Genomic DNA, 23,372 nt, shown 5'->3' with positions numbered 1-23,372 from the left:
TGTCACGCCATCTTAGACATGTCTTGTCTCAAAGCGGAGAGTCACACTGGAGCAGCTCTCCTGGCTGCTCTTAAGAAACAGGTGGATGAGTGGCTGACCCCGCACCACCTGGAGATAGGCAACGTGGTGTGCGACAACGGCAGCAATCTGCTTGCCACTTTGCATATGGGGAAGCTGACACACATACCCTGCATGGCACATGTCATGAATCTAGTGGTTCAAAGATTTGTGGCAAAGTACCCTGGCTTAGCGAATGTCCTGAAGCAGGCCAGGAAGTTCTGTGGGCATTTGAGGCGGTCTTACACAGCCATGGCACGCTTTGCGGAAATTCAGCGCAAAAACAACATGCCGGTGAGACGCCTCATTTGCGATAGCCCGACTCGCTGGAACTCGACCCTGCTCATGTTCTCCCGCCTGCTAGAACAGAAGAAAGCCGTGACCCACTACCTCTACAACTACAGTAGAATGAAACAGTCTGGGAAGATGGGGATGTTCTGGCCCGACAACTGGACACTGATGGAAAATGCATGCAGGCTCATGCGGCCGTTTGAGGAGGTGACCAACCTGGTGAGCCGCAGTGAGGGCACCATCAGCGACTTAATTCCCTACGCTTATTTCTTGGAGCGTGCTGTGCGTAGAGTGGCGGATGAAGCTGTGAATGAGCGTGACCAGGAACCGTTACGGCAGGAACAGGCATGGGACCAATTTTCATCAGACCCAGCTGTTTCCTCAACACCTGCGGCAGCACAGAGGGGGGAGGAGGAGGAAGAAGAGAAGTCGTGTGCAGAAGACGAGTCAGACTCAGAGGATGATGAGCAAGGTGTTTCTTTGGGGGAGGAGGAGGAGGAGGAGGAGGAGGGGACAGCGGCAGGAGAACAACCTCAGCAGGCATCGCAAGGGGCTTGTGCTGCTCAACCTTCCCGTGGTATTGTTCGCGGCTGGGGGGAGGAGGTTGACTTACCTGACGTCACTGAGGAAGAGCAAGAGGAGATGGAGGGTACTGGATCCGACTTTGTGCAGATGTCGTCTTTTATGCTGTCCTGCCTGTTGAGGGACCCCCGTATAAAAAACCTCAAGGGGAATGAGCTGAACTGGGTGGCCACACTACTAGACCCTCGGTACAGGCACAAAGTGGCGGACCTGTTACCAACTCACCGGAAGGTGGAAAGGATGCAGCACATGCAGAACCAGCTGTCAACTATGCTTTACAATGCCTTTAAGGGTGATGTGACGGCACAACGCCAGCAAGGTACCACTGCCACTAATCCTCCTCCCGTGTCCACGCAGTCAAAGACAGGACGCTCCAGCGATCTCATGGTGATGTCGGACATGCGGACGTTCTTTAGTCCAACGCCTCGCCGTAGCCCTTCCGGATCCACCCTCCACCAATGCCTGGAACGGCAGGTAGCCGACTACCTGGCCTTAAGTGTGGATGTAGACACTGCTGTGAACAGCGATGAGGAACCCTTGAACTACTTGGTGCGCAGGCTTGACCTGTGGCCAGAGCTGTCCCAATTTGCCATCCAACTTCTCTCCTGCCCTGCCGCAAGCGTCCTGTCAGAAAGGACCTTCAGCGCAGCTGGAGGCATTGTCACAGAGAAGAGAAGTCGCCTAAGTCACAAAAGTGTTAAGTACCTCACCTTTATCAAAATGAATGAGGCATGGATCCCGGAGGGCTGCTGCCCGCCCCAAGACTAAGTCAGTCCCCGCACACACAGCATCTCTGCCTGCACGCCGTGTGACTGGCTGCCTGGCCTGCCCCAAGAAGACTAAGTCGCTCCCAGTCCCTCCACACAGCATGTCTGCCTGCAGGCCACTTGACTACCTTCTCCGCCACCACCAACAGGGTCCGGGACTCCAGGCGGATTGCTGAATTTTTTAGGCCACTGCTAGCAGCGGCCGCTGTAATAATTTTTCTGGTGCGTGTACATGACTGCCTAATTTTTCTGGCTGCACTGCGGGCAGCTGCAACAACAAAAGAAAAGGCATGTACATGCGCCCATTCCCCTTCGTGATCATTACCTTGCCGTGGTGAAGGGGCTTGCGTATCACAATGAAGCAATGACCGGCGCCTAGATGAGTGTCTCGGGGGGCACACCCACGATAATAAGGTCGTTGCCTCATTGTGGTCAGACCAAATTTGATCAGCTGGACAGTCACTGTTCTGTCATTCAGCTACATCAGCCAGGCGACCATATGGGCTGTAAAGCCACCAAAACCTGCACTCTCGCCATGGTGCGCACCAGTCCAGCACGGCCGTCACTACACAAACAGCTGTTTGCGGTGCGTTACACGGTGAGTTTGGTGTGTCAGTGTGAAGCAGTACCTTAATTACACTACCTGATTGATGTATACACATGCAAGATGTTTGAAAGCACTTTAGGCCTGTCATTTAGCATTCAATGTGATTTCTGCCCTTAAAACGCTGCTTTGCGTCAAATCCAGATTTTTCCCCGGGACTTTTGGCATGTATCCCACTCCGCCATGCCCCCCTCCAGGTGTTAGACCCCTTGAAACATCTTTTCCATCACTTTTGTGGCCAGCATAATTATTTTTTTTTTCAAAGTTCGCATCCCCTTCGAAGTCTATTGCGGTTTGCGAACTTTAACGCGAGCCGAACCTTCCGCGGAAGTTTGCGAACCAGGTTCGCGAACCTAAAATCGGAGGTTCGGCCCAACTCTAATAGCGACCTCTCCCTCCACCTAGTACCCACAGTGACCACTCCCACTCCTAGCACCCACAGTGAGCTCTCCATCCACCTAGTACCCACAGTGACCTCTCCCTCCCCTAGCACCCACAGTGACCTCTCCCTTTACCTAGCACCCAGTGACCTCTCCCTCCCCAGCTCTAGCAGTGATCCTCCCTACCCCAGCACCCACACTAACCTACCCCTCCCACAGTGACCACTCCCTCCCTAGCACCCACAGTGACTTCTCCCTCCACCTCGGACCCATACTGACCTCGCCCTCCCCAGTACCCACAGTGATATCTCCCATCACCTAGCACCCACAGTGACCTCTCCCTCCACCTAGCACCCACAGTGACCTCTCCCTCCACCTAGCACCCACAGTGACCGTTCCCTCCATCTAGCACCCACAGTGACCTCTTCCTCCACCTAGCACCCAAAGTAACCTCTCCCTCCCCCAGCACCCACAGTGACCTCTCCATCCACCTAGCACTCACAGTGACTTCTCCCTCCACCTAAGACCCATACTGATCTCTCCCCCCCCCCAGTACCCACAGTGATATCTCCCATCACCTAGCACCCACAGTGACCTTTCACTCCCCCAGTGGCTACCCTCCTGTTCCCTGCAGCACCCACAGGGACCTCCCATCCCAAAAGCAGCACCTACAGTGATCTCTCCCATTGCCAGTGCCCACAATATCCTCTCCCAACACCCAGCATCCACTCCCTCCTCCAGTAACTACACTGACTATCCCAGCACCCATATTCACCTCCTCTTCCTCCAGCACCCATACTGATCTCTTACTTCCACAATGCCTACAGTGAATTACCCTTCCCCCAGCACCCACACTGACCTCTTCCTCCCTTAGCAGCAACTATGCCATTCACAGCAGCACCCAAGGGACCTCCCCTTCCTCCAGCACCCACAATGACCTCTACCTCCCCCAAGACTCACAGTGACTTTCCCCAAAGGACCCACAGTGACCTCCCTTTCCTCCAGCACTCATACTGACCTCTACCTTCTACAGCACTGGCAGTTACTCCCCCCAGCACCCACAGTACCTACCCTTCCCCCAGCACCCACACTGAGCTCTACCTCCCCCAGAAACCACACTAACCTCTACCTCCCCTAGCATTAACTATGCCATTCATAGCAGTACCCACAGTGATCTCCCACCCCCTGCACCCACAACAATCCCACCAATATTCAGCACCCAATTCAGCACAGTACATGCACCCAGATCTTACATGGCACTAAGTACTTGCAATCAACACCTGCATGACACTCGATACCCAACCATAGCCAGCACCCACATGACACTGTGTACTCACACCCAGAACCCACATGGCATCCAGCATCTGCATTCAGCACCCACATGACAACCAATACCCCCCTAGCCAGAAACGAGGAGGGGGGCATGTGGGGGGAGACGTTGCCAGGCCCCTTTTTTAAATTTGAGCACCCCCCACTTAAGGACCCTCTGCACGGCCCTGCTCCTGGCGGTATAAACAATTCCGCCAGGAGGCAGCGTAGCAGTTTTTTTTTTGTTTTGTTTTTTTTAAATCATGTAGCGAGCCCAGGGCTCGCTACATGATAGCCGCTGCTCAGCGGCATCCCCCCGCCCGCTTCGATCGCCTTCGGCGATCTCCGATCAGGAGATGAAAATTTAATTTTTCAGCACGACCTGGCACCTGCTCACAGTGCCAAAACCACTGGTAAATGGTTTACTGACCATGGTATTACTGTGCTCAGTTGGCCTGCCAACTCTCCTGACCTGAACCCCATAGAGAATCTGTGGGATATTGTGAAGAGAAAGTTGAGAGACGCAAGACCCAACACTCTGGATGAGCTTAGGGCCGCTATCGAAGCATCCTGGGCCTCCATAACACCTGAGCAGTGCCACAGGCTGATTGCCTCCATGCCACGCCGCATTGAAGCAGTCATTTCTGCAAAAGGATTCCCGACCAAGTATTGAGTGCATAACTGAACATAATTATTTGAAGGTTGACTTTTTTTTTTGTTTTAAAAACACTTTTCTTTTATTGGTCGGATGAAATATGCTAATTTTTTGAGATAGGAATTTTGGGTTTTCATGAGCTGTATGCCAAAATCATCAATATTAAAACAATAAAAGGCTTGAACTACTTCAGTTGTGTGTATTTGAATCTAAAATATATGAAAGTCTAATGTTTATCAGTACATTACAGAAAATAATGAACTTTATCACAATATGCTAATTTTTTGAGAAGATCCTGTATATATTAAAATCTTCTAATGAGCTATTCTGAACACTGTGTGTGCCTGAAACAGAGACAGTTTCTCAGTGTTTGTTTACATTTCAGTGTTGATACATTTGTGTTTAAAGGGAACCAGAGACGTTGGGGGAAAGGTTTTATACATACCTGGGGCTTCCTCCAGCCCCATAAGCCTGGACCGTTCCCACGCCGCCGTCCTCCGCTGCCTGGATCCGCCGGTACCGGGTCCCGTCATTGCCGCGAGTCGGCCAGTCGGCCGGCGGACGCGGCCAATTGTCCGCATCACACGGGCTCCCTCCATATACCTAAGCGTGCGGCTGCATACTGCGCAGCCGCATGCGTAAGGGTATGGAGGGAGCCCCTGTGATGCGAACAATTGCCCGCATCCGCCGGAAGTGACGGGGCCCAGTACCGGCGATACAGGAAGCGGAGGTTTGCGGCGTGGGAGCGATCCGTGCTTATGGGGCTGGAGGAAACCCCAGGTATGTATAAAACCTTTTGCTATTTTTCCCTATCCTTCCTCTCTGGTTCCCTTTAACAAGTAAAAAAGATACTGTTATCTCAAGTTTGGATGCAGATTTGAAGCTGAATAGCAGGAGAAAGTGCTTTGTTTAATCATTTCAGTGATGTTCTGCTATAGTTTTTTTTTCTGGGATAGTAACTTTCAAGATATGAGGAATCTTTTAGAGCAAAGTAGAAATGCTGGCTTTCAGACCACTTTAAGTATGGCACCACCTTGTGGCCAAAAAGTAAAAATACACCAACATACATTATTATATATAAAAATAAATACATTTTATTAGTTATTAGTTATTAACCCCTCTTACCCCCTTACCCCATAGTTACCACAATGAGAAACTTAAAATAATATCATTGTTAAAAAAAAATACATTAACCGATACCGTAGGGATTCTTTTTAGTATGTATGTCATATTACTGTTATTTTTGTAAATAATGGCTTGTAATTATTTATATAGTATAAAAATGCCAGCTATACTTTCAAAATTAAATATTATCACCATACATTGTACTGGGGACATAATTTAAATTTTGTAATAATTGGGTTTAGATGGTTTTATCTACAATAGCACAATTTATTTTAAAGCAATAATGACAGAAAGCTAAGAAAGAATGATTTTTTTTCATTTGTTTTTCTCCTTTTTCTTTTTAAAATGCAAACAAAAATATTATTAAAAAAAGTACCACCCAAAGAAAGCCGAATTTGTGGCAAAACAACTCCCAACCAATATATAGATCATTTTGTTGCGATAAGTAGCGACAAAGTTAATGGTAAATAAATTGGAGGAGTGTGATGTGAAAAGTGCTCTGGTTTTTAAGGGGAAAAAACTAGTTGGGAAGTGGGTAATGTATGTTTCATGGTGAACAGTTAAGTTATTAGCCTTTTAATCACCACACCTGTGTTACATTAGGGGTTACTATAATGCATATGTCACTGTAGGTACTCTTTCATTGCACACAGACAGTGTTACCCATTTTAAAAACATGCAAATGTGTAATTAGGGAGTAGGCAAGGGGCTCGATTCACAAAGCGGTGATAACTCAGTTATCACGCCTAAAAGACTTTAGGCGTGATAACCTTTGCACCAGCAAAGTTATCACCGCTTTGTGCTCTAACTCGCGCGAAGTTTCCGCGCGTACAGTCCCATAGGGCTTAATGGGAGCTTCGCGCGAAGCGGGGGCCGCTGCGCGCGCGCGTGCGTGGTAGCGCGCGCAAAAGTTTGCGCGAGTTTCTTCTTATCATGCCTAAACTGAGTTTAGGCGTGATAAAGGGGTTTTCACAGGCGTGCAAAGTGTTTGCACCGCTTTGTGAATCAAGCCCAATGTGTGAAATGACTGTTATGAGGGCAAGAAAGAAATAAACACATGAAGTAAGGAAACAGTAACAGCTAAAGAGGCAGCTAGTCGACTGTCATTTCTAAAAACCTCAAAAACATGTATAAGGACCTTAAACAGTGTGGATGCAGGGGCTGGACTAGTAGCAATCCAAAAGTCCAAAATTTCACAGAAGGTCGTACTGAATACTGGGAGTCGTACTTTTACTGCCTCATTGAATAGTATTTATTTGATCTGTTCTGTGCCTTCACAAAGGGGACCCCGTTGTGGCCCAGAAACAATCATTGCCAATAACGGTCAGATGGTGTTATCCTGTCTTGATGGAGCACCGTACATACCGTAAGGGCTGGTTCACACGGGCGTCTGCTGAGCTTTTGCTTGGCATTGCGTTCAAACGCCAGCGTTTAAATGCCAGCGTTTTAAAGCTAGCTTTTAAAGGCTTTTGGGAAGCATTCAAGGCTAGCAGTTCTGGTCTCTGCTATTGTTTCCTGGCGTTTACCGTCTCTGAAAGCAGCATGTTGCTTTCGAGACTAGACGCAACGCCGGGATCTACTGCCAGGCTTTCATGAAAGCCTGCAAAAGCCAGCTCTAAACTCTCCCATTTACTTGCATGGGATGGCAGTAGATCCCAAAAAACGCTGCTTCTGAAACGCCGCGTTAAACGCCACAAAAACGCCCGTCTGAACCAGCCCTTAGACTACCAGCCACAGACTTTTTAGAAAAGGCTTTATTGGGTAAATGACTTGGCTTTTTGACATGGCCAGATCACCTAATGTTTAAGAGGCACTATACCCAAACACTGGTACAGAGCCTGATCTTGTATACCTGAAGAAGCTGCTGTACTGGCAACATGCGTACCCAATAAAGGTGGGTTTCAGCTAGAAATCACAAATTGCACAGGAATCATGCACACTTTCTATGGCTTTTTCTGTGTGACTTTTGGTGCATTTCAAAGTCCCATTTCATTGTATGGAAAGTGTCTGTTTATCAGTGAAAGCCTGGATTGCACCAGTGGCAACGCGGTGTGCTTTACATCATTCCAGGAGTGACCTTGGAGGCACTTGCAGCCTCTAGGTTAAAGCGTGTCTATTGGTAAGGAGCCCTTAAAGTGTACCTATAGCATTTTTTACTACAAAAAAGGTACACAGCCTCTGTTCCCACCTGAAGGACATTCCTCCGTGTGACCTCCGGTCCGGTGACAGGTTCCCCTGTAGCCCACCTCTGTGTCTGGGGACAAGGAGCTTGTAGACAGAGTAATGAGGAAGGGGTGTCCCTTTGTGCAAAGGGACTGCTGCATAACGCTCCTTCCCCACCTCTAAGAGCCTCTCACTGGCTCTCCTCTGCCTGCTCCTCGCCTCTCCCCCGCCCCCTCCATGCCAATCACCACTCTGTGCTCTCAGAGGAGAGCACAGAGCTGCATTTGCAGCGTCGTCACCCCAAAGGTCACAAAAACGAAAGTAGAAGACTGCAGCACATAGGAGCAGCAGGGAGAGGTGGAATTGGATGCTACCTGATCCAGCCAATCCCCCAGGATCAGGTAGTACGCTTTTTATTAATCATAGTTAGTGACCGACTTAGGTTCTTTTTAAGCCTTATGCTAGAAGTAAAAGGTTGGTAAAGACATGCTGATAAATAAGTACAACTGGATCTCCTTTCACATGGAAAAAAAAAGAAAGTATAAATACAAACAGACTTACTTGTGAAGACATTTCTGCTCACAGGAATGCTCCAGTACCCCCGGACTCCGAGTGTCACCACGACAATGGTGTAATTGGTCCCCGATGTCAGATTCTGAAGGGTGACACTTGTATTATATGATGTAATCCAACTGAAGTAAGAACTATTGGAATCCAGCATGGTCTGAACACTGGCGTTAATTATCGCAGACAAACTCCCAAAGGCTACACCGTATGTCCTTATCACACCGTTCATGTTTCCTGGATCTCCCCAAGATAAGCTGATGCTGTCGCTGCCAACAGTGTCAAAAGTGATGTTTCCTGGTGGGGAGGGATCTGCCAAAAATAATAAGATGATTGAAGGTTATGTGTTAAACAACAGAAGTTAAAGTGACCCTGTGGAGGATAGCAACATTGATGTAATGCTGCTTGCTCAAATAGAGCTCTATGAACCATGGCAGCTTCTCCACTAATCAGGGCCATGGCTCCACTTGTGCTGGCCACACATCTGCATGTCCCTGACCACGTGCCTCCTGACACGTAAAGTTACAGATTGCCCAACAAGCTCATGCCGAACCAGAACTCCTAGGAGTGTGTAAGGGCCTGAAAGGGACAAAAAGCCTCCTTACTATGTCACCATAAACTGTGTGGCCCCTTTGCTGGCCTCTCTTGGTGTTGAAGCGATGCCTCCCATTCAAAGCTCTGACTAGACCCCGTTGAAACAGATCTCATGCTATGTACATTCTGTAAGCCTTCCTTGATTGTGATGCTAAATGTCTGAACAGATTATCTGAGGCCAAGAACGTTCTTGGTGTGCAGTTTGGAAACATTCATAGCCATACTTGCCCAGTGAACTACCGGCCGAGGCTTATGCACACAGCAATGGGGGGGGGGGGGGGGGGCACACATTGGTGGACAGAACATGAACCTTTCAATAGTGACCAGGAGAGGGGGCTATCTCTAACATGGAGAGAAGGCTGGTGATGCTGAGGGGCCATGCAGTTCATGAGGACACTAAAGAAACCCCAGTTATGGCAAATTTTCATCGAGTTCAGGTGTGCTTCACAGAGTGGTGGACAAGACTACAAATGGATTCTCATCAATATATGGGGGAATTCCCAGAGATCTCCATAAGTCACCTGACTCCAATGCTACTCACATGTGGCGTCTTTCACCGGAGAGGCATTATTGCTGCAGTTCCCACTGACTGTCTGCACAGTGATTGCGTATTCCCTTCCTGGGGATAATCCAGTGATGTTCACTCCTGTATCGCTGGTCTGTATTGTGCTATTCACATCTCCTGTTACCACCACAATATAATAATCCACTTTTCCTGCTGGAGCCGCCCAGCTCGCCACCAGAGAATTCACCGACTGGTAACTGTTCACCGTGATGGCGGCAGCTTGTCCTGGAACTGAAACACAATAATCAGAAGAACGCATTTCACACACACATGTGTATTCAGAAGTTGTATTGTTGATGCAGGATGGCAGATGCTCTCACCTGTGCAGGTAACTATAGATACCGGATCTGATTCAGTGACCCCATCAGCAGCGACTGTATATACAGTGAAGGTATACGTCTCTCCTGGGGTCAGGCCCATTACTGTAGCTGATTCGCTGGTCACTGTTGTGTCATTTATCAGTGTGGAGGATGAGGTGACATTGGTCAGCACTCTGTATCTGTAGGCGCTCTGATACTCCTCTGGTCTGCTCCAGTATAAGTATGCACTATTTACAGTCAGATTAGTGGCTTGCAGATAATTTACAGTTCTTGGTTCTAAAAAGTGTAAAAATAAATAAACTATTAGGTGATTTAAAGTGTGACTACACTCAAAATCAAATTTCTGCTCTAATGTATAAAACAGTGTAGAAATGAAAATGAAACACTATAAGGGCTCGATTCACAAAGCGGTGCTAACTGTTAGCACGCCTGTGAAAACCCCCTTAGCACGTCTAAACGAGCTTTTCGCGTGCAAACTTTACACACGTAAAACTTTATGCGCGCACCGCACAGTGCGCAGGGCAGTCCGCGCGAAGTGCCCATTAAAGCCTATGGGACTTAGCGCACGCATAGGACTTTGCACTACTTATCGCGCGAACTGATTGAGAAATCTGGTGCTAACCTACTTTGCACCCTGGTTAGCACGTCTAATGACTTTAGACGTTCTAAGTAGGTTAGCACCGCTTTGTGAATCAAGCCCTAAGACTGCTCTGATGTCATTTGACTGCATATTAACACCTCACTAAAGCTAACTGATATCATTGCCTGATCAGATTGACTCCTAATTAAGTAATTGTGAGCAAATAAAGTAAATTAAGTAATCTGCTTTCCCCTGGATACAGGAGGAACTTTTTTGCCTTGTTTACAGTTTATTACGTTTCCAAAGCAATCTGATAATGCTGGTTGGCAAAAGCGAAGCTTACCGATTAGCAGCTAAATGACGTAAATTACGCCTTTATTTCCAAATAAAATTTTGTCACCATACACTGCACTAGGGACATAATTTAAACATTATAATTAGGACAAATGGGCACATAAAATGTGTGGGTTGTATCCATAGTACCACTTTTTTATTTTTAAACTATAAAGGCTGAAAACAGAGAATTCTTTACTTTTTCATTTTTTTTTCGAATTACCTTTAAAATACAGTACATAGAGGTAAAAATATGTCTTAACAAAAAGTACTACACAAAGAAAGCCTAGTTTGTCCTGCAAAAAACAATATATAGATCATTTTGGTGTGTTAAGTAGCGATAAAGTTATTGGCAAATGAACGGGAGGACCTTGATTTGTGAAAAATGCTGTGTTTTTTTTAAGGGGAAATAACCTGTGGTAGGTAAGTGGTTAATTTTAGGAGTACAACATGTCAAGAACGATACAGAAGTAGGACAGGCACAATTGGATCTCCTTTCACAAGGAAAACAAGGCACAAAGAAAGTATACCGGTAAATACAAAACAGCCTTACTTGTGAAGACATTTCTGCTCACAGGCATGCTCCAGTACCCCCGGACTCCGACTGTCACCACGACAATGGTGTAATTGGTCCCGGATGTCAGATTCTGAAGGGTGACACTTGTATTATTTAATGTAGTCCAGCTGAAGTAAGAGCTAACGGAATCCAGCATGGTCTGAACACTGGCGTTATTTATCGCAGACAAACTCCCAAAGGCTACACCGTATGTCCTTATCACACCGTTCATGTTTCCTGGATCTCCCCAAGATAAGCTGATTCTGTCGCTACCAACAGTGTCAAAAGTGATGTTTCCTGATGGGGAGGGGTCTGCCAAAAAGAATAAGAGGATTATAAATTTATGATAAACAACAGAAGTTAAAGTGGCCCTGTGGCGGATTGCAACATGCTGAAGTAGATATTAGGCTGCACACCAAAATAGAGATCTGGGAACCACGGGAGAGGTAGCTATGGTTACTGGTATGCTTCTAATGCCTATTCGGCATAGGTGGGCCATGCACATAGGCTGTCACTTGTGGATAAGCCGACGCCCCCTTCCGCATATTTAGCCCCAGAATTCGGTACAAAAATAACCGCTTATCCAGGGCAATATACAGCAGTGCTGCTCATCCAGATTCCGGATATCCGGGTAACCCGGATATCCGACCTTTTTTCCAGCTATTCGACTGGATTCGGATTCCGAATACCTGGGCCCAAATCCGGATAGCTATCTACGGATATTTGGTCGCATAATGCGGATATCCACGGATATTAGCGGATATCCGGATCTGAAATACTGTAACTAAGGAGATGACGTCCTGGAGCCAATCAGATGGCTCCCAGCAGAAGCCCTAGCAACCAATTACAGAGGGGAACCCTGGCCAGCCCCACCTGACCTTATTGAGCCAATCAGAGGGCTCCCAGCCTAAACCCTGGCACCAAATCACAGAAAGGAACACTGGCCAGCCCCCCTGTATAATAAGGAGGGCTGCCATGATGAGACTTTTTATCCTAGCTTGGGAATGCTCACTGAGAGACATGCTCCAGTGCTGCTGGCCTAGCAAGGGCTGTACACAGTAATAAATCTAAAACTGTTCAGTGATTAACACCTCCTTCACTATCACTACACTATTGTTAAATCGTTAATTAGCTTTATGTCATTGTGTGACAGTCATTGTGTGACAGTCAGAGACAGTCAGAGCTGCTGGCCTAGCAAGGGCTGTACACAGTGATAAACCGAAAGCTGTTCAGTGATTAACCCCTTCACTATCACTACACTATTGTTAAATCATTAATTAGCTTGATGTCATTGTGTGACAGTCAGAGTGTGTGCTGCAGGCAGCTGCTATGTGTCTGAGTGTGTGCTGTGCACAGGCCAGCTGCTGCCTGCTGGCCAGCTATTAGCCTTAGCTAGCTACAGTATAGGTTAGCTTAGGGATTAGGGGATAGAGTTACTGTGTTATTGTGTAGTGAGTACTGTAGTATTGCAGTCAGTGCTAGTAGTTGTTAGAGTAGTAGTACTACTGTTAGCTTTTTTACAGAACCGTTGTGCTGTGAGCAGTGCCAGTGTGACAGTTAGTGTGCACTAGTGTCTTCTCCTCTGCTGTCTGACTGTCACTTAGCACTTGGCACGTGTCACGTGTCACTTGGCACGTGTCACTTGCCAAGTGACACGTGCCAAGTGCCACTTGACACATGCCAAGTGACATGTGCCAAGTGCCACATCTGGCATGCTCCTGGCACACATAACACCTGCTGCTGCTGCAATGCCCTGCTCCTGCTGCCTGTGCAGCTCCCACCGCCAGACCAGGGTGCCACAGGCCACTGATACCACCTATATTTAACCCAAAACACAATTACTGCTTAATTTTTTGGTGGTGTCTTGGCTGAAAACTGTCATGTCCTAGTTGTGAGGTTGGACGTGGCACTTGGCATGTAGGTCGTGCCACTTGACACGTGCCAAGTCCAGCATTCTCCTGGTACACGTTACACCTGCTGCTGCTGCATTGCCCTGCCCCTGCTGCCTGTGCAGCTCCCACCGCCAGGGAGCCACAGGCCACTGATACCACCTATATTTAACCCAAAACACAATTGCTGCATAATTTTTGGAGGGGTCTTGGCTTAAAACTGTCATGTCCCAGTTGTGCGGTTGGACTTTGGACACAATGTGGGCTGCACGACCGCTGACTGGAACCTAGTCCTGATGTTAATTGACAGCCATTTTTTGTTTGGGGGGAGGGGATTTTAAGTCCCCGCATCATCAATTAGTGTTCCCCTTTAAAAAATAATGCTACATGCCTCATTTACCCTAAAAAAAACATTTTAAAGCAATTTAAAGACCACTTCCTTTTTTTTATCTGGATATCCGAATCCGCCCGGATACTGAGGTCGGATATCCGATCCGGATTGGAAAATTTTGAAATCGGATATCTGATCTGGATTTTGAAAAGGGGTATCCGAGCAGCACTGATATACAGTGGGATTAAAGTGGAACTGAACTCTTGCAAAGGACAGAGAAAAATACAGAGAAATGCACCATGTATGTATTTAGAGAGGTTAGCCTAATTCCCACTCATCTATGACTAATCACAACTGTAATTTGATCTCAGCTGTGTCAGCTCAGGAATCTCCTCTGCCACCACATTGCAACTAATTTGTAAACCCAGGATGTTAACAATATGTCTGCTTCCATGAAAGCAGTAGGTAGACACACTGCAGATTTATTGCAGGATTTGTATCAGTTGTAAAAAGGAAATGTTTTTCTTTAACGGTTATTATACTGTTGCTTATCTTTTAGAGCAGAGAGGAAGTTCTGAGTTCAGGTCCGCTGTAAGCCAGAATAGTATCAGGATCAGTCACATGACTCTGATTCTACTCACATGTGGCCTCTGTCACCGGAGAGGCTGTATTGCTGCAGCTCCCACTGACTGTCTGCACAGTGACTGTATATTCTCTGCCTGGGGACAATCCTGAGAACCTCACTGATGTCGTGTTTGTCTGTATTGTGTTATTCACATCTCCTGTGATAGAAATGTTATAATAATCCACTTTTCCTGCTGGAGCCGCCCAGCTCGCCACCAGAGAATTCACCGACTGGTAACTGCTCACCGTGATGGCGGCAGCTTGTCCTGGAACTGAAACACAATAATCAGAAGAATGCATTTCACACAAACGTGTCTATTCAGAAGTTGTATTGTGTATGCAGGATGGCAGATGCCCTCACCTGTGCAGGTAACTATGGATACCGGATCTGATTCAGTGACCCCATCAGCAGCGACTGTATATACAGTGAAGATATACGTCTCTCCTGGGGTCAGACCCATTACCGTAGCTGATTCGCTGGTCACTGTTGTGTCATTTATCAGTGTGGAGGATGAGGAGGTGACATTGGTCAGCACTCTGTAGCTGTAGGCACTCTGATACTCCTCCGGTCTGCTCCAGTATAAGAACGCACTATTTACAGTCAGATTAGTGGCTTGCAGATAATTTACAGTTCTGGGTTCTAAAACGTGTAAAAATAATTAAACTTATTAAACAGGTGCTTTAAAGAGACACTGAAGCGAAAAAAAAAATGATGATATTATGATTTGTATGTAGCACAGCTAAGAAATAAAACATTAAGATCAGATACATCAGTGTAATTGTTTCCAGTACACGAAGAGTTGAGAAACTCCAGTTGTTATCTCTATGCAAACAAGCCATCAAGCTCTCCGACTAAGTTAGTCTGGAGAGGGCTGTTATCTGACTTTTATTATCTCAACTGTTCCTGGACTATTTACTTTTCCTCTGCTAGAGGAGAGGTCATTACTTCACAGACTGCTCTGAAAGACTCATTTTGAATGCTGAGTGTTGTGTAATCTGCACATAATATAGAATGATGCAATGTTAGAAAAAACACTATATACCTGAAAATAAAAGTATGAGAATATTTTCTTTGCTGCTAATCTTCTAGTAATTATCCATAGTACACAACCAATTCACTATATCATATTTTTTTTTCGCTTCAGTGTCTCTTTAAAGTGTGATCAAATTTTTGCTCTAATGCATTAAACAGTAAAAAAAAAAAAAAAAGAATATGAAGCACTATAAGACAGCTCTGATGTCATTTGACTGCATATTTACACCTCACTGAAGCTAAATGATATCATTGCCTGATGCATGACAAGTGATCAGATTGACTCTTAAGTAATTATGAGCAAATAAAGGAAATGAAGTTATCTGCTTTCCCCCTGGATATTTTTCTGCCTTGTTTACACAGTTTATTACACTTCCAACACAATCTGATAATACTGGTTGGCAAAGCCAAACTTGTCAATTAGCAGCTAAATGATGGAAAATACACCATTATTTCCAAATAAAATATTGTCACCATACATTGCACTATGGACATCGTTTAAACGTTATAACTGAGACAAATGGGTAAATACAATGTGGGTTGTAACCCTAGTAACACTTTTTCATTTTTGAACTATAATGTCTGAAAACTGAGAATTAATTACTTTTTTCATTTTTTTCCTCATTACCTGTAAAATACAAAGAGCTAAAAACTATTAACAAAAAGTACTACCCAAAGAAAGCCTAGTTTGTCCTGCAAAAAACAATATATAAATCATTTTGGCGTGTTAAGTAGCGATAAAGTTATTGGCAAATGAACGGGAGGAGCTTGATTTGTGAAAAATGCTGTGTTTTTTAAAGGGAAATAACCTGTGGTAGGTAAGTGGTTAATTTTAGAAGTACAACTTGTCAAGAACGATACAGAAGTATGGACAGGTACAATTGGATCTCCTTTCACAAGGAAAACAAAGCACAAAGAAAGTATACCGGTAAATACAAAACAGACTTACTTGTGAAGACATTTCTGCTCACAGGAATGCTCCAGTACCCCCGGACTCCGACTGTCACCACGACAATGGTGTAATTGGTCCCGGATGTCAGATTCTGAAGGGTGAACACTTGTATTATCTGATGTAGTCCAGCTGAAGTAAGAGCTAACAGAATCCAGCATGGTCTGAACACTGGCGTTATTTATCGCAGACAAACTCCCAAAGGCTACACCGTATGTCCTTATCACACCGTTCATGTTTCCTGGATCTCCCCAAGATAAGCTGATGCTGTCGCTACCAACAGTGTCAAAAGTGATGTTTCCTGATGGGGAGGGGTCTGCCAAAAAGAATAAGAGGATTATAAAGTTATGTTAAACAGCAGAAGGTAAAGTGACCCTGTGGTGGATCGCAACGTGCTGAAGTAGATATTAGAAGAAGAAAAGAGAGGGGCGCTCTGAGTCCGTTGCACTGCTGGACTGTGCTCTAATAGGACAGGTCTCACCTGTTTGTGGTGGGGCTTGCACAGCGTACACAGCCCAGATCAGCCTTGTCCCTCTTGGCCTTGTGCAATATATATTGCTGAACAGGAAACTTCACGGAAGTGAAGGTAGATAGACTTGGATATGATAGGAATATAAAATTATCTCCGCGAAACGCGTTGTTTTAATAAAATTTTATATTCCTATCATATCCAAGTCTATCTACCTTCACTTCCGTGAAGTTTCCTGTTCAGCAATATATATTGCACAAGGCCAGAAGCTCCGTATTGAGCTGTCTGGCGTTACCCGGCAACTGACCTACTACTTCCTGGAGCGAGTGACGTCACTTCCGCCCCGCGTTAGAGCTCAGTCCCCGGCTCGGCTAAGAGGGACAAGGCTGATCTGGGCTGTGTACGCTGTGCAAGCCCCACCACAAACAGGTGAGACCTGTCCTATTAGAGCACAGTCCAGCAGTGCAACGGACTCAGAGCGCCCCTCTCTTTTCTTCTTTTACTACAGTGGTTTTATCGGGAGCAGCCAAGTCCAGACTGTGGGGGCCAGATCGCATCCAAGGGGCATCCACTAGCTCCATACTGCCTTTTCGAAGTAGATATTAGGCTCCACCAGTGGTGGGTCGAAATTTCACACATGTGAAATTTTGCATACAAATTCGCGATTACACATCATAATCATAATGCAAAATTTCAGAGAAAATCGTAATTAATTTTGTATATAATAGTAGTATTTCAAAATTTTGCATAATTTTGTGCTTAACTACTTCAGCCCTCAGTCGTTTTCACTTTATGCATCCGAGCAATGTTCACCTCCCATTCATTAGCCTATAACTTTATCACTACTTATCACAATGAACTGATCTATATCTTGTTTTTTCTGCCACCAATTGGGCTTTCTTTGGGTGGTACATTTTTGCTAAGAGCTACCTTACTGTAAATGCATTTTAACAGTAAAAATAAGAAAAAAACTGAAAAAATTCATTATTTCTCAGTTTTCGGCCATTATAGTTTTGAAATAATACATGCCTCCATAATTAAAACACACGTATTGTATTTGCCCATTTGTCCCGGTTATTACACTGTTTAAATTATGTCCCTATCACAATGTATGGCAACAATATTTTATTTGGAAATAAAAGTGCATTTTTTTTCCATTTTGCATCCATCACTATTTACATGCTTATAATAAAAAAATAAAAAAAAAATAGAAATATTTCATCTTTACATAGATATTTAAAAAGTTTAGACCCTTAGGTAAATACTTGTGTTTTTTTTATTTTAATGTTTTTTTATTATTAATATTAAACATTTAATTTGGGTATTTTTGGGAGGGTGGGATGTAAATAGTAATTTTTTTAATGTAAATATATGTTTATTTTTATTTTTTTTAATGTAGATGTAGATTTACTTTTTTGCCACAAGACGGCAATCTTAGGTTTGTTTACATGACATGTTATGCTCAGAGTGACGTAGGGGGACGCAAGAGGCAGAAAAAGCAAGGCTTCCAAGAGAAGCTGTCGCTTTTTCTGCGGGGGAGAGCAATTAGTGATCGGGCACCATGGGCCGATTTATTGATTCCTGGGCTAACGATCTTCTGCCGGGAGCGTGCGTGCACGCACGCAATCGGCCGCGGGAGCGCACATGGCCTCCTGGACGTAGCTTCTACGTCCAGGAGGTGAAAGTAGTTAATTAAATAGCAAAACCCCATCTATGCTATTGCTACCAAAATTGCTACATATGTTCAGCAGAATAGTGGGTATAAGTTAAAAAAGGAATTTTTCAAAAAGACCTTGTAGTGTTTGAGAAACTCGATTTTAAAAATGCAAAGAAAAATGGTTTTTAAACTGTTGTTTTTCTAAGTTTAAAAACCATTTCTTACTTGCATTTTTAAAATCGAGTTTCTCAAACACTACAAGGTCTTTTTGAATTTTTATTTTTTTTTACTTACCCACAATTCTCTTTAACATCTGTAGCAATCTTGGAGTCAATAGCATGTATGGGAACTTTGCTATTCACTGCTGAAGTCAGCAAGAAATTACGTGAAATTTCGCGAAATGTTATGCAAAATTACAAATATCTAGACAAAATCAACTGAATTTTCAAATCGTAATTACGTATAAGCGTAATTGTGAAAATTTACGCGAAATTTAGCTAAATCTTAATTTGTTGATTACGATCATCATTAGGCTGCACACCAAAATAGAGATCTAGGAACCACAGGAGAGGTAGCTATGGTTACTGGTATGCTTCCAATGCCTATACTGCATAGGTGGGCCATGCACATAGGATGTCACTGGCGGATAAGCCGACACCCCCTTCTGCATGTTTAGCCCCAGAATTCACTACAAACATATCAGCTTATCCAGGGCAATATACAGTGGTATTAAAATGGACCTGAACTCTTGCATGACAGAAGGAAAATATAGAGAAATGCACCCTGTTGGTATTTAGAGAGCGTAGCTTCATTCCCACTCATTTGTGACTAATAACAAGTTGTAATTTACTTTCTCAGCTGTCAGATGGCTGCCACAGCAGAGCAGCTAATTTGTCAACACAGGATGTTAACACAGTGTCTGCTTCCATGCAAGCAGGAAGTAGACACACTGCAGATTTATTGCAGGATTTGTATCAGCTGTAACAAGGAAATGTTTTTCTTTAGGCGATTATGCTGTTGCTTATCTTTTAGAGCAGAGAGGAAGTTCTGAGTTCAGGTCCGCTTTAAGACAGAACAGTATCAGGATAAGTCACATGACTCTGATTCTACTCACATGTGGCCTCCGTCACCGGAGAGGCTGTATTGCTGCAGCTCCCACTGACTGTCTGCACAGTGACTGTATATTCTCTGCCTGGGGACAATCCTGAGAACGTCACTGATGTCGTGTTTGTCTGTATTGTGTTATTCACATCTCCTGTGATAGAAATGTTATAATAATCCACTTTTCCTGCTGGAGCCGCCCAGCTCGCCACCAGAGAGTTCACCGACTGGTAACTGCTCACCGTGATGGCGGCAGCTTGTCCTGGAACTGAAACACAATAATCAGAAGAACGCATTTCACACACACGTGTCTATTCAGAAGCTGTATTGTGTATGCAGGATGGCAGATGCCCTCACCTGTGCAGGTAACTATAGATACCGGATCTGATTCAGTGACCCCATCAGCAGCGACTGTATATACAGTGAAGATATACGTCTCTCCTGGGGTCAGACCCATTACCGTAGCTGATTCGCTGGTCACTGTTGTGTCATTTATCAGTGTGGAGGATGAGGAGGTGATATTGGTCAGCACTCTGTAGCTGTAGGCGCTCTGATACTCCTCCGGTCTGCTCCAGTATAAGTACGCACTATTTACAGTCAGATTAGTGGCTTGCAGATAATTTACAGTTCTTGGTTCTAAAAAGTGTAAAAATAAATAAACTGTTATTAATCAGGTGCTTTAAAGTGTGACTGCACAATCAAATTTCTGCTCTAATGTATTAAACACAGTAAAAGATTAATATGAAACACTATAAGACTGTTCTGATGTCATTTGACTGCATATTTACACCTCACTGAAGCTCAGTGATATCATTGCCTGATGCAGGACAAATGATCAGATTGACTCCTAATTAAGTAATTATGAGAAAAAGGAGATAAAGTTATTTGCTTTCCTCCTGGATACAGCAGGAACTTTTCTGCCATGTTTACAGTTTATTACGCTTCCAAAACAATCTGATAATATTGGTTGGTAAAGCCAAACTTATCAATTAGCAGCTAAATGACGGAAAATACACCTTTATTTCCAAATAAAATATTGTCACCATACGCTGCACTATGGACATCATTTAAACGTTAACTGAGACAAATGGGTAAATACAATGTGTGGGTGGGTTGTAACCCTAGTACCACTTTTTCATTTTTAAACTATAATGTCTGAAAACTGAGAATTAATTACTTTTAATTTTTTTTCCTAATTACCTTTAAAATACATAGAGGAAAAAAAATATTTCTTAACAAAAAGTACTACCCAAAGAAAGCCTAGTTTGTCCTGCAAAAAACAATATATAAATCAATTTGGCCTGTTAAGTAGTGATAAAGTTATTGGCAAATGAATGGGACGAGCTTGATTTGTGAAAATTGCTGTGTTTTTTAAGGGGAAATAACCTGTGTTGGGTAAGTGGTTAATTTTAGGAGTAAAACATGTTAGAATGATACAGAAGTATGGACAGGTACAATTGGATCTCCTTTCACAAGAAAAATAAGTCACAAAGAAAGTATAAATACAAAACAGTCTTACTTGTGAAGACATTTCTGCTCACAGGAATGCTCCAGTATCCCCGGACTCCGACTGTCACCACGACAATGGTGTAATTGGTCCCGGATGTCAGATTCTGAAGGGTGACACTTGTATTATCTGATGTAGTCCAGCTGAAGTAAGAGCTAACAGAATCCAGAATGGTCTGAACAATGGCGTTATTTATCACAGACAAACTCCCAAAGGCTACACCATATGTCCTTATCACACCGTTCATGTTTCCTGGATCTCCCCAAGATAAGCTGATGCTGTCGCTACCAACAGTGTCAAAAGTGATGTTTCCTGGTGGGGAGGGGTCTGCCAAAAAGAATAAGAGGATTATAAAGTTATGCTAAACAACAGAAGTTAGAGTGACCCTGTGGCGGATCGCAACGTGCTGAAGTAGATATTAGGCTGCACACCAAAATACAGATCTACATACCACGGGAGAGGTTGCTATGGTTACTGGTATGCTTCCAATGCCTATGCTGCATAGGTGGGCCATACACGTAGGCTGTCACTGGCGGATAAACCGACACCCCCTTCTGCATGTTTAGCCCCAAAATTATTGGCTTACCCAGGGCAATATACAGTGGTATTAAAGTGGATCCTTAAAGGGGCAATATGGCGAAAAGTTGTAAAATGTAAAATATGTGCAAACATGAACTAATAAGAAGTACGTTTTTTCCAAAGTAAAATTAGCTATAAATTACTTTTCTGTCACTTACAGTAGATAGTAGAAATCTGACAGAAGCAACAGGTTTTGGACTAGTCCATCTCTTCATGGGGTGATTCTCAGGGATTTATTTATTTTCAAAAGCACTTAGTGAATGGCAGTTGCTCTGTCCAACTGCCAAAAAACTGTGTAGTGAGCAGGGAAGCTGGCCAGCATCATTGTATAAATTCTTTTAGGGAATATCTTTATAAAGAATAAAAGCCTTGCTGAGAATCCCCTATGAAGAGATGGACTAGTCCAAAACCTGTCATTCTGTCAGATTTCTACTACCTACTGTAAGGCCTCTTTCACATTGGGACTTAAAGTCGCACGTTATAAAAAATTATAACTAGACTAACGCCCAGCAGTACAAAGTCTGTGCGACATTCACAGTGCACACGTTGCGTTGTGTGTAACGTGTAGCAATATTTAGGAAGTGCTGCATGCTGTGCGTTTAGCAATACATTTGCTGCGTTATGTGTGTTGCACATGCCCAGTAATGTTTTTTTTTTTTTTTTTAAATGTAACGCATGCGCCGTTTTCGTTCCATCAGTATGCAACGAAAACGGCGCACCAAATGACACATAACGCAGTGCAAAATAACGTCCAACTTCATAACCTACATGCGCTGCGTTAGGGGCACGTTGTGCGACTTTCACGTCACATCAAGCGCAACGTCCCACTGTGAAAGAGGCCTAAGTGACAGCAACATAGGAGAAAGTAATTTTACTCTGGAAAAAAACCTACTTCTTATTTGTCTATGTTTGCACATATTTAAAATTTAAAAAAAAAATCGCCATAGTGCTTCTTTAACTCTTGCACAGGACACAGAGAAATGCACAATGTATGTATTTAGAGATGTTAGCCTAATTCCACCTCATCTGTGACTAATCACAACTGTAATTCAATCTCAACTGTGTCAGCTCAGGAATCTCCTCTGCCACCGCAGAGCAGCTAATTTGTAAACACAGGGTATTAACTTACCCTGTGTTTACCCTGTGGTCTGCTTCCATGAAAGCAGGAAGTAGACACATTGCAGATTTACTGCAGGCTCGTCGGGTTTAAAAAAAGAGTTGTTTTTTTCTTTAAAGGTGATTATGCTGTTGCTTATCTTTTAGAGCAGAGAGGAAGTTCTGAGTTCAGGTCCGCTTTAAGCCAGAATAGTATCAGGATGAGTCACATGACTCTGATTCTACTCACATGTGGCCTCCGTCACCGGAGAGGCTGTATTGCTGCAGCTCCCACTGACTGTCTGCACAGTGACTGTATATTCTCTGCCCGGGGACAATCCTGAGAACGCCACTGATGTCGTGTTTGTCTGTATTGTGTTATTCACATCTCCTGTGATAGAAATGTTATAATAATCCACTTTTCCTGCTGGAGCCGCCCATCTCGCCACCAGAGAATTCACCGACTGGTAACTGCTCACCGTGATGGCGGCAGTTTGTCCTGGAACTGAAACACAATAATCAGAAGAACGCATTTCACACAAACGTGTCTATTCAGAAGTTGTATTGTTGATGCAGGATGGCAGATGCCCTCACCTGTGCAGGTAACTATGGATACCGGATCTGATTCAGTGACCCCATCAGCAGCGACTGTATATACAGTGAAGGTATACGTCTCTCCTGGGGTCAGACCCAT

At 44.4% G+C, this 23,372-nt stretch overlaps 2 protein-coding genes across 2 annotated transcripts in view; both read right to left on the bottom strand.

Annotated features, from left to right (window-relative positions):
• Positions 1–19,544, bottom strand: part of LOC137537993 (receptor-type tyrosine-protein phosphatase eta-like) — a 26,873-nt gene extending 7,329 nt beyond the window's left edge. Inside the window, exons 1-8 of the mRNA XM_068259911.1 lie at positions 19,511–19,544; positions 16,271–16,586; positions 14,650–14,928; positions 14,306–14,560; positions 11,442–11,756; positions 9,976–10,251; positions 9,632–9,886; positions 8,494–8,808 (exon numbers count right to left, since the gene is read on the bottom strand). Coding sequence (XP_068116012.1) covers positions 8,494–8,808; positions 9,632–9,886; positions 9,976–10,251; positions 11,442–11,756; positions 14,306–14,560; positions 14,650–14,749 — 1,516 coding nt within the window. The 5' untranslated portion in view covers positions 14,750–14,928; positions 16,271–16,586; positions 19,511–19,544. The remainder of the gene's footprint in view (positions 1–8,493; positions 8,809–9,631; positions 9,887–9,975; positions 10,252–11,441; positions 11,757–14,305; positions 14,561–14,649; positions 14,929–16,270; positions 16,587–19,510) is intronic.
• LOC137537991 (receptor-type tyrosine-protein phosphatase eta-like) lies at positions 15,946–23,372 on the bottom strand. The gene is made up of 7 exons (XM_068259910.1): positions 23,273–23,372; positions 22,929–23,183; positions 21,017–21,331; positions 19,855–20,133; positions 19,511–19,765; positions 16,271–16,586; positions 15,946–15,949 (listed from the first exon to the last, which is right to left on the bottom strand). Exons 1-7 carry the CDS (start codon positions 23,370–23,372, stop codon positions 15,946–15,948), a joined length of 1,524 nt encoding a protein of 507 aa, XP_068116011.1.

This window comes from Hyperolius riggenbachi, chromosome 11 (genome assembly GCF_040937935.1).
Source record: "Hyperolius riggenbachi isolate aHypRig1 chromosome 11, aHypRig1.pri, whole genome shotgun sequence".
NCBI classification, from domain to species: Eukaryota; Metazoa; Chordata; class Amphibia; order Anura; family Hyperoliidae; genus Hyperolius; species Hyperolius riggenbachi.
This window is presented reverse-complemented; position numbering and strand designations above follow the sequence as displayed.